At 35.1% G+C, this 12198-nt stretch overlaps 1 protein-coding gene across 6 annotated transcripts in view; it reads left to right on the plus strand.

Annotated features, from left to right (window-relative positions):
- Cog1 (conserved oligomeric Golgi complex subunit 1) overlaps positions 1-12198 on the plus strand; it is a 580539-nt gene that overhangs the window by 503426 nt on the left and 64915 nt on the right. For 5 of the 6 annotated variants that reach the window (XR_016549365.1, XM_090403917.1, XM_090403919.1 and 2 more), the window contains exon 27: positions 6299-6508. The exons of the other annotated variant lie outside the window; for it this stretch is intronic. Coding sequence is in view for 4 of the 5 variants with exons in the window: in XM_090403917.1 (XP_090260043.1) it covers positions 6299-6508 (210 nt within the window). In the remaining variant the exon portion in view is untranslated. The remainder of the gene's footprint in view (positions 1-6298; positions 6509-12198) is intronic. 6 annotated transcript variants of the gene reach the window in all.

A 12198-nucleotide genomic window follows, 5' to 3' on the forward strand; every position in this document is an offset into this window, starting at 1 on the left:
TATGTCTTTAAGCCGATTATTTCACTGTGAACTTTGATCTAACTTTTCCCGTTCCATTACAATTCTCACTAAATTTCGATTCTTGTCTTTTATTCACAGGACAGTTAACAATATAAAAAAATTTTAGAAGAATATACAAAACAAAGGACTAATACGTTATTTACAGTTTCATTTATACCCATATACAAGTACTTCTTTGGGAAATTTTGGTATCCTAGTTATATCCCAAATGAAATGTTTTATGACAAATTAAACCTTTCATTTAAGATTTAACACTATGCAATGCAGCCACTGTAAGACTTTTATACCTCCATACTTGAGCATATCTGGTTGAATATCATCTATTCCTGTTGCCTTTCCAGATTTCAGGCTTTTGATGGCTTTTTCTACTTCAAGTATGGATATATTGCCTATATATCCATAATGCCTTTTTCCACAATCTTGCCTTCTTTCTCATTAATTGATATTAATAAGAATGAAGACAAGATTGTACCACTTCATAAAGGAGGTGACAGAGCTTAAGCATCAAATTATAGGCCAATCTCTGTTTGAGATGTTGTAGTTAAAGTGTTGAAAAAGTTGATGAAAATAAGAAACAAGAATTATGTAGTCAACAATTGGATTATCTTTGATGGAAAGCATGGATTTACAAAAGGGAGATAATGTTTTAGTAACTTATTTATTACTATAAGGTGTCAGCATTGGTCGTGGGAAATGGATAGTAGTAGTATATTTAGACTTTTCAAAGGCTTTTGATAGATGACTATATAAGTTGATAGTCAAACTACAGCAGATTGGGTTGGATATTAGACTAGTGCGTTGGATTGGAAATTGGCTCTCTGATGGATATCAACAAGTTGTGTTGTGGAGCAGTACCTTAGAAGAGTAAAGTCACTAGTGGTGTCGCAGGGATCTGTTTTAGGGCATTGCTGGTTAACCTCAATGTTAATGATATTGAGGAAGATTTGGATGGGGATATTCAGTTTTTTGCAGATAATACAAAGTTAGGATGAACTGTGAGGAGTAGAGCAGATGTTCTGGCCTTACAAGAAGACTTGAATAAATTGAGTGAATGAGTATGGGAATGGGGATGCGAGTTCAATGTTGAAAAATATAAGGTTTTTAAATTTTGGAAACAAAGATGGGATGCAGAATTTATACTTATGCGAGGTTATATTGTTGGAGGTAGAGGAAATAAGAGATCTTGAGGGTGATGGTGTATAAGGATCTAAAATTTAGAGGATGCATTACCAAAATTGTGAGGACAACACAACGAATTCTGGGAATGATTTGGAGGACATTGACTTGTAGAAGGAAGGAGTTTCTGTTTCCATTGTATAAGGCTCTGATTAGGCAACATATGGACTACTTTGCACATATATTTAAAAATGATGAAAAGATATTTGAAAGATCCAGAGGTGACTGACTAAAATAGTTTCTGATCTCTGAAATGTTGATTATGAGGAAAGGTTGAGAAGATGCAATTTACAGAGTCTAGTGGATAGGAGGAAGAGTGGTGATATGATAGAGACCTACAAGTTAGTAAGAAATTGTTATAGGATCAATGCTGGAGAGGTTTTAAAGAAAACAGTGGGAGATCAGGGGAGAACCAGAGGTCATCCCTGGAAGCTGTATAAGGAGGGTGTGAGCAGGGGAGTAAGAAGCAGGTTTTTTTCATGCAGATTTATGAATGATTAGAATGACTTGCCTGAGAGTGTGGTGTCTGCAGAGAATTTGAGTGTCTTTAAGGTGCAGTATGATGAGCTGCATGTATGACAAATGAGTCTGTGACTCCATGGGGTCTTTAGATAATAATAATATATTCCTGATTGCATGTCTGTTGAGTGTTTTTTACTACTGTGCTGTCATCACTGTTTATTTCATTTAGCAATTTTTCGAAGTAATTACTCCATACTTCAAGGATATCTTTTTCTCCTGTTTTCATGTTACCTTTATCATCTCTAATTCCTTTTACAGCACTCTTTCCTCCATTTCTGAGCTTCTTCAACAACCTCCAGAATATCTTGCCACCTTCTTGATATTTATTTTCCATGTTCTTACCAAAGTCCTCCCATGATTTTGTTTAGCTAGTTTTACACAATGTTTAGCTTTGTTACATTTGTCTCTGTATTCTCTAAGAGCAAAAGCTGACTTATTTGCCAGAAACTTTTGATATGCTTTCTTCTTTTCTTTCACTGCCTCTTTAACTTCCTGTGTCCACCATAGTGTTTTGATTTTTCTATCCTTACAGACAACTTTAACACATGCCTCTCTGGCTGAATCAATCAGTGATTTCTTCAAGGCTTGCCACTGAATCTCCAAGGTTTGGTTCCTGTTCTCAAACTCTTTTCATTTTTTCTTCAATAATATTTGTGTATTTTAGTCTACAGTTCACATCTGAGAGCTGCTCAACTTTTATTCACTTTAAAACTTTCTTATATGTTCTTGTTTTCAGTATGATATTCGATTTTATCCTGCTCAAGACTAAATGGTGATCACTTCCAATTTCAAATCCTCTGTACACTCTGGTGTCCTGCACCAGGTAGAAAACATCATTGTCAACAATAACATAGTCAGTGAGACTTTTCTCATTCCTTGCCTCTTCTCTCCATGTGAATTTGTGCACATTTTTATGTTGGAACATTGTGTTAGTAATAACCAGTCCATGTCCTGAGCAGAAATCCAACAGGTATTTGCCATTATTATTAGCTTTGCTCTTTTCTCCAAATTTTACCAAAACATTTTTGTATGTCTGACAATCACTTCCTTCTCTGCTATTTAGATCCCCAACAAGGACCAACTTTTCCTTTTTCATTGTGTCAGTAGCTTTCTCTAGAGCCTCAAAAAATTCCTCCACTTTTACATTAGTAGAACCTTCTGTGGGACCAAAGGCACAAATAATTCTCATTGTCCAATTTCCTTCTGATATTTGCCCACATCACTCTACTTGTGACTGCCTGCCATTCAAGAAGATTAGCCTTGTATTTTGTGTTGAATACTGTGGCTACTGCTTCTTTTCCTTGATTGTCATTTCCTGAATATAACATTTTGTATTTATTGTTCAGAAAGATCTCATCAGTTTTTGCCCAGTCACCCCTATTATGTCAATCTGGTACTTATCTAATTCATAAGCTAGCTCCATTTTTTGCCATTCAGGTTTCTTATGTTGATAGTATCTTGAACTCTGGTGATGTTGAGTTGGGGTGGGTTTTAGGAGGATTTGTTCCAGTAGCTGACTTTTCAGTGTTTGTCCTGGTTCCCTGGTGAAAACAATGAGGGGGCCTTGTTTAACTGGGCAATGCCCCAGCGGGCATGAAATTCTGTCATGTTGTACCATCATTTTGTATTTTGGTTTAAGCCAATAAGAATACAATTTGGTCGGCTAAATCCCAAACTGCCAGCCCATCCTCGTTCATTCAGTATCTAGGTAAATACCTAACAGGGTGCACCACGAGAAAGTGAGGATTGGATTATGTCAGAAGCCCTGATCGGTTCTCTGGATTCCTTTAAAGGCTATGTGGAGGTCTCCTCTCAGTTATATAGCTTTGACCCTGTATGAGGTTTTAAATATTTAATATTAATTAATTTATACAAACACCTTTGATTATTAAAAAACTCACCAAAAACTCATCACAACAAAGCAGGTCTAAAGCTCAAGTTGTTACTACTGAGGAGAGCATCATGAGATGCTCTCCTCATTAGATTAGAAATATCTTGATTAAAAGAAATTATTAGAAAATCGACCTGAGAATTGGAAAAACTTTTGAATAAACTTTGGATAAGAAAAAAGAATCAGAACAAGAACAGGCAGGAAAGTACTGAACTTGGTAATCATAATGTTAATAACAATAAGGTAAGTCAGTTAAAATCTAAGAAAAAAATGAGGTGATGTGATATGGTGACTCAATCTTAAAATTTGCGCTTGCTGAAGGAGTCACCACTTCTAGTTTCCTGGGGGCAAAAATTAAAAATATGACAAACGTAATTGAAAACCAAAAAAGAAAAGTAAAAGAGATGGTAGTTCTGATAGATACTAATAATTTAAGTAGTGACAAAATATAGTGTGAGAGAAGATATGAAAGGTCTGGTGGAAAAAGTGAGAAAGAAATGTGGGAAAGTAAAAATTGTGGGATTGCTACCCAGATATGACAGTACTGAGTTAAGAAGGAGGGCGATGATAGCAAATGATTTCACACACAGGCTGTGTAAAAGAAATGGATACAAGTTTTTAGATGTGTGGAGTGTGTGTTTAATGGCAGAAAAGACTTATATTAGAGGGATGGCCTACATTTGAATTCATTTGGCATCAGAAGCTTGTGGAAATTATTTCTCCTTCTTCTGAAGAAGGGTGTGAGGAGTAGATTTTTTATGTGGACAGGTTGTTAGTGAGTGGAATGCATTGCCTGAGTGTGGGTAGTGTGAATGGCTTCAAGGATCATTATGATAGACTTGTTGGTTGAGTAGGCTTCACAAGATGAGAGTATTGACTACATGGTAGTTACCTAATAATAATCATAACTTGCCATTGTTAGCATTCAGGAATGTGTTGGTAGAGCTAATCTCAGGTGGCATGGTCACTTAAACAGAATGGGGGAAGAAAGATTAGCAAAAAGTTTTGCCAGGTTGGCAGGAAAAAACCAAACATAGGAAGATGAAGATGGATTGTTACACTAAAAAGTGCCTTAAAATATAGTAATAGAAGATCTAATAATATCAGAGTCCTGACAGATAATAGATTAATTTGGAGGAAAATTGTTTTCAGAAATTAGTAACGGTGTAACTTTTTTGTGTAATACTATTGTAATTATCCCCTACACCCCTGAGGATACATATGAGGAATTTGATGATGATGAATTTTTTAAACATGCTTTTTGTACATAACATAATATCCATGTATCAATGTCCATAACGTAATATCCATGATATTTACATATTTACTGGTGATTACTTCGAGTACTGCTGTAACCCTTGGTTTGGTGCAGTATGACCTTTGTTTTGCCAAAAAGAAATCCCTAATCAACTAGACCACCTACACACTATTTCTTATGAATTGAAAGTCATCTTGACAATCTCTATTTGGCCTGAATCCAGCTTGTTCTTCTCCAAGTTTTTCTTCTGCTATTTTTCTTAGCATCTTCTCAGGTATGCTTGCATAAATCTTACATTGAACACGAAGTAGAGATCTTTATTCTCCTTTTTATAGGCTGAAACTATTAGAGCTCTTCTCCTGTCATCTAGAATTCGACCTTCTAACCATGCCTTCTGAATTATGCCATGCAGACCACTATAAAAGTTACATTATCTGATTGTAAATCAGAATGACTCCTCTCTATCTTAGAAAGTTTAGGAGATTCTCAATCTTACTAAATATTAAAAACAATTGCTGTTTGACATTATCCTTCTGGATCATGGTACTTATTTCCTTTTTATTCATTCTTATTTATTTACTTTGTATTTTGTCTTATTGAAATTGCTTGTTTCTTCCACACTGATGTACTGCAAAATATTCATTACAAATGTCTGTTGTTAATTTTCATTAAATCTGCATCTAATTTGTTTTGTGTACTTTCTGTTTTAATATATGTAAAAACAAGTGAATCAGTTTTTGAAAGTTTTTCCACTTGGTTATACTATAAATTAAATATGCCAAGAAATTATGTGTACATGCCTTGCGGACATGTATAATGCTATGCATTATGGGAAGGGTCATTAACCAGATTGGTTTCAACCTTTCAAACTGGTTGAAACCGATGTGGGTAGTGACCCTTTCTATTCCATAATGCTTTTTGCATTATGCGATACTAAGGCAAGTGATGTGAAGTCATTAACTTCTATATACAAAGCTAACGACCAGTTGTGAAGCTACTTCATATGCAACGTTGTTTGCTTATACTTGTAAAAAGGATTAAACCAAGAATATAATTTCTTGGTATCTTTAATTTAAAGTCAATCTGTTATCCATCTGCTTTGATACACTTAAATAATAAAGATTTAAATGAAGAGTCTAATTAAGGAATGAAACCCCTCTTTTAAACAAGAATTACTTGTTGAAAATGATCAGGAAAAAATTTCTTTAGATAAATCATTTAAAAAATTCACATGACAAAGTTATGTGCTCCGTTTAATCCTATTTAGTATTGTGGTTATGTTTGTGGTTATGTGGTTAATATTGAACTTTTCTACCATTTTATAATTCTCTTATAAGTTACATAAATTTAGAAGGAACATAAAGAAAACTGAAAATTGTATATACTATTATATAAGTATTATGCAAATAAGTGTTTTGTTTGCCTGTTAGTTTCTGCTGGGATTATTAGGTTCTCCTGATCGCCTGACTCACATGGCTGGATCTCGTAATACACTCCCATCTGGCCATACAGATAAATACAACATAATGCCTCTTTCCTCAGTAATTGGGCGCTTCCATCTTCTTCCTGTGTCAGATAGAACATCACCATCCACTAGGGAGATATCAGGAGGTGATGAGTTAACTATGGTATCAACAAAGGTAATTCTCCATGTTATTAATAGGAATATAGTTTGCTGTTAAATGTCTATTATGGTTATCTGAGGTTCTGTGTTGTCTTACTCAAAAAATACAAGGAAATAGGTGGCATTACTTAAAAAATGTAGTACAATGGTGAAAGGGGAATGACCTTTCCACTTCATGCTGCACTGTTATGGTGGTGGTAGTCTTTCCCTTTCAAAACCCCCTACCTCCGTATGAGAAATAACTCCCTTTTTGTCAAAAGAGACCAGATAAAGGTTCCTCACATCACCAAGGGGAATCGAACCCAGGTCTTGCCACCCAAACAGCTTTATCTATACTTACTGAGCTACAAAGGTTCTGCTGCACTGTTATACTGGACTGCTAATAAGATACAGTAAAACGGTAAAAACAGAATTAATCTTGACAAGCAGTGTTGCTTAACATTGCTTATGAAGGACTAATTCAAATATTAGCACTGCTCATCAGTATTATTATTATTATACATACACATTTTTTAAAACCTAGCTAAGCACTTCAATTACACTGTGCTGAACAACACTCATAACTCCATATTTGTGTTACCAATCTTTCTGTCATGTACGTGTGCTATTCTTTTATCTTCAAAATTATACCTATTATTATTATGGAGTCCAAAGACTTATTGTGGGAGGTCTACCGTAGCTTGCATAGCATCCACCATATCTATGCTTATTCATTCTCTGGCAACCTATTCCACTCATTTAACATACTCAAAGCAAAAATCTAGTCTTACTAGATTTGTAAACAAAAAAACTGCACTCTTACACAATATAGTCATATTTTCAATAAAGTTATGTGAAAAACAAAACTATAACTCCTGATTCCTCTAACATCATCAACACAAACTGCAGTAGCAGTCCGGTTCTCCGGGCGTGGGTTCGAATCCCACTTCTGACAAAAGTTTTGCCGGCAAAGGTTGGTCGATTGGTAGAGCCTCTGCTACTAATGGCTCAGTTAAGTAAGTTGGAGTGTGGTTAGTTGTTGGAAGGGGACCAATCGTTCAATGCTGTTGGCACACTCTCCCTCGATGAGTCTTTGGACTCCCTGGAGGTGTCAAATAATAATAATAATAATAATAGTATTGTTATTGTATGGGGGGGGGGGCTAAGGATCAAAGCTGTATAACTGAGAGGAGACCTCCATGTAGCCTTTAAAGGAATGCGAAGAACTGACAAGGGCTTCTGACCTAATGTCCATCCTCACCTTCTCATGGTGCACATTGTTAGGTATCAACCTGGATACTGAACAAATGAGGATGGGCTGGCAATTTGAGATTTAGTCTACCAAATTGTATTCTTATGGGCTTAAACCACAATTTAAGATAGTACAACAGAATTTCATGCCAGATGATGCATCACCTGGTTAAACAAGACCCCTGTTGTTTTCGCCAGTGAACCATGGCAAACAGCAAAAAGTCAGCTACTGGAACAAATCCTGAAACACATCCCAACTCAACATCAACAGAGTTCAAGATCCGTACTATCAACATAAGAATTCTTAATTGCAGAGAAATGGAGCTAGCTGAGGAATTGGATAAGTACCAGATTGACATAATATGAGTGACTGAAACAAAAAAGACAAAAACTGGTGAGATCTTTCTGAGCAATAAACACAAAATGTTATTGCAGGCGTAGACTTCTGTGGCTAATTAGCTCAAAAGATATATTTCGGTGATTACACCACATTTTTTATTATTCAGTTATACAAAATACTGAAATAATAGTTCCCGACAAGTTTCATAAATCATAGGATTTACATCTTCAGGAGGTAAATAGTATAACTTAAAGTTTAAACAAGAAAATTAATAAATACAAATCATAACCATCTGGCTATTCATAAACTCAAATAACAGAATGCAGATATAAAATGTTATTGACGTTGAACAATACTGGGCGATGTCACGTGTTCTTGTTCTCGTTCGTACAGTCTGAGCTCAGATTGAGGTAGATTTTTTATTAGAGCTGACCACACTTGATGGAGAATTAAACCTTGATTTTTATTGCATTGGGTTGGGTTTTTTAGCATATTAACAGCTTCTTTAAATTTTCTTATATAACTGTTGTTTTCTATGTATGACATCGTTGTTTTTTTGCCAGAGTACATCGTGTCCAGTGGAAGTGGTATGGAAAGCAAGACCCGTTTTTTGTTCTCTTTTGTATCGTATGTCTTTTTGGTGTTCAGCCATGTGTATTTCTCCAGATCTTCCTGTCTGTCCTATGTAGCAAATCCTGCAAGAGCAATGGATTTTGTAGACTCCTGGTTTTTTAAGAGGATGATGAGGTGGTTTTGGTGGATGTAGGAATCTTGAGATTTTTTCCATAGGAAGGAAGGCTACTTTTATGTTGTGTTTGTTCATTAATTTGGCTAGCTTATCTGTAACATTTTTGATATAAGGAAGCGAGATTGCGTTTTTGTAATCCTGTTTTATTGTGTTGTTAGTTGGAGGCATTTTAAGGATTCTCTTGATGGTTTTTGTTTCATATCCATTCTGTTGGAGGATTTGTGTTAAGTATTTTAGTTCTTCATTACATCTTTCTTGTGTGCTGGAGATATTGTATGCTCTGTCTCGAAGAGTTTTAATTTTCATTTTGTTATCATATTCTGTAGCATCTCAGAACAGAAGAAACATACATAATAAAATTAGTTTAATCCTTTATCCAAGTGTGAGCAAACAAAGATGACCTGCTAATGCTTCTGCCTGGTATCTCCACTTGGGCCTGGCTCCCACTGAAGAGACCTCAATAAATGTCGAAACTAGTCTGGGTAGTGGCCCTTCCCTTAATGCATAACATTAGACACATCCGCAAGGAGATGTGTTTTGCATTATAGGAGATACTGAGATAGGAGTGTTGGTAGCTTTCTCCACCTTTGCAACGAGTTGTCCTGGTGTTGTACCACCTTACCCCAGTCCTGAAGATACTTTCAGGTGCAAACTTTGTTTGCTCACACTTGGATAAAGGATTAAACTAATTTTATTATACTCTAACCAAGTGAAAAATAAACTTTCAACATCAAAGAAACATACATTAATTCATAAGTTCAACTTACTCCTTCAGAAGAAGGAAATACATAAAAAAACAACTAGATCATTCAAAAGTAGTTATTAACCTTTCTTCGAGAGTCCTAACAAAAGAAGAGAATAACCTTTTACTTAAAGGTTTTAACTTCGCCTTAACCCCATGGTTCCTACCAAAAATCATAGCACAAATAGAAAAAGAAATTAGAAATCTATCGGACAACATGGCAGATCTTATCCATATAGAAAGTACAGCTTTACTATTAAAATTACCTCGTAGGAATCTACCTTATAATGAATACTCTTGCCTTAAAAAGTTAAAGGATGACAAAAATATTGTCATAATCAAAGCGGATAAAGGCAACGCAACTGTTGTTTTAAATGCTACAGAATATGATAACAAAATGAAAAGTCTCCTGGAAGATACAAACACCTACAAACCCTTAGACAGAGACTCGACTTGGCATACACACAAAAAAACAAATGATCTAATAAAAAAAAGTCCTCTCTGAACGGAAGAACTTAAAAAATACTTACAATCAAAACATCCTTTGATACCAAGAATATATGGTGTTCCAAAGATCCAGAAGACAGATATACCTTTAAGACCAATAGTAGATGGAAGAGATTGACCGACTTCCAACTTGGCGAAATACCTCACCGACATGATCTCACAACATATAGGAAAAACATCTTCCTTCATAAAAAATAGTAAACATTTCATAGAAAAAGTGAAAGATATACATATTGGTCCAACAGACATCTTAGCAAATCTAGAAATTATCAGCTTGTTTACAAACGTCCTGAGACAAGAAATTTTGAATCTCCTAGAAGACCTCTTCCCTCTGGACATCTTAAATCTTTTTAAACATTGAATAAACAACCCCTTTTTTTCACCTATCAAGACAGAATCTGGGAACAAAAAGAAGGTTTGGCCATGGGTTCATCATTATCACCGGTATTAGCAAACCTATTTATGGAAAATTTGAAAACAATGCTCTTAAGAATTACCATAAAAAACCAAAAATATGGCTACACTATGTGGACGATATTTTCATCATATTCAATGGAACAACAGATGAAATTATCAATTTCAAAGATTATCTCAACAATTTGAACAACACCATAAAATTCACTTTAGAACAAGAAGAAAATAAAAAACTTCCTTTTCTGGATATTCTATTAGAACTTAATGAAGAATGTGAACTCTCCTTCTCAGTATATAGGAAGCCGATAAACACTATAAGATTTCTAAATCCAACCTCTCACCACCATCCTTCACAAAAAATAAGCTTAATTAAGACTCTTTGAGACAAACCATACAATATATCCAGCACACAAGAAAGATTTAATGAAGAAATAAAATACTTAATACAGATCCTCCAACAGAATGGATATGAAACAAAAACCATCAAGAGAATCCTTAAAATGCCTCCAACTAACAACACGATAAAACAGAATTACAAAAACGCAATCTCGCTTCCTTATATCAAAAATGTTACAGATAAGCTAGCCAAATTAATGAACAAACACAACATAAAAGTAGCCTTCTTTCCTATGGAAAAAATCTCAAGATGCCTACATCCACCAAAACCACCTCATCATCCTCTTAAAAAACCAGGAGTCTACAAAATCCATTGCTCTTGCAGGATTTGCTACGTAGGACAGACAGGAAGATCTGGAGAAATACGCCTGGCTGAACACCAAAAAGATGTACGATACAAAAGAGAACAAAAAACGGGTCTTGCTTTCCATACCACTTCCACTGGACACAATGTAACCAGCAAAAAACAACGATGTCATACATAGAAAACAACAGTTATATAAGAAAATTTAAAGAAGCTGCTAATATGCTAAAAAACCCAACCCAATGCAATAAAAATCAAGGTTTAATTCTCCATCAAGTATGGTCAGCTCTAATAAAAAATCTACCTCAATCTGAGCTCAGACTGTACGAACGAGAACAAGAACACGTGACATCATCCAGTATTGTTTAACGTCAATAACGTTTTATATCTGCATTCTGTTATTTGAGTATATGAATAGCCAGACGGTTATGATTTGTATTTATTAATTCTCTTGTTTAAACTTTAAGTTATACTATTTACCCCCTGAAGATGTAAATCCTACAATTTACGAAACTTGTCGGGAACTATTATTTCAGTATTTTGTATAACTGAATAATAAAAAATGTGGTGTAATCACCGAAATATATCTTTTGGACGAAATGTTATATTCAGGCATTAACAATCAGGGAAAAGGAGTAGCTACAGTATTCAACTAAATACAAGGCTAATCTTCTTGGATGGCAGGCAATGTCGAGTACAGTGATGTGGGCAAATATCAGAATGGTCCCATTGGTCCCTTCTATGGTCCCATAGAAGAATCTACTAAGATAGAAGTGGAGGAATTTTTTGAGGCTTTGGAGAAAGCAGCTGAGACAATGAATAAGGAAAAGTTGATCCTTGTTGGTGATCTAAATAGCAGAGTAGGAAATGATCGTCAGATATACAAAAATATTTTGGGAAAATTTGGAGAAAAGAGCAAAGCTAATAATAATGCCAAATAACTGTTGGATTTCTGCTCAGCACATGGACTGGTTATTACTAACACACTGTTCCAACATAAAAATGTGTACAAATTCACATGGAGA

The sequence above is a fragment of the Typopeltis vanoorti genome, chromosome 14 (assembly GCF_054136105.1).
Source record: "Typopeltis vanoorti isolate ZY-2024b chromosome 14, IOZ_Tvanoo_1.0, whole genome shotgun sequence".
Classification (NCBI taxonomy): Eukaryota; Metazoa; Arthropoda; class Arachnida; order Uropygi; family Thelyphonidae; genus Typopeltis; species Typopeltis vanoorti.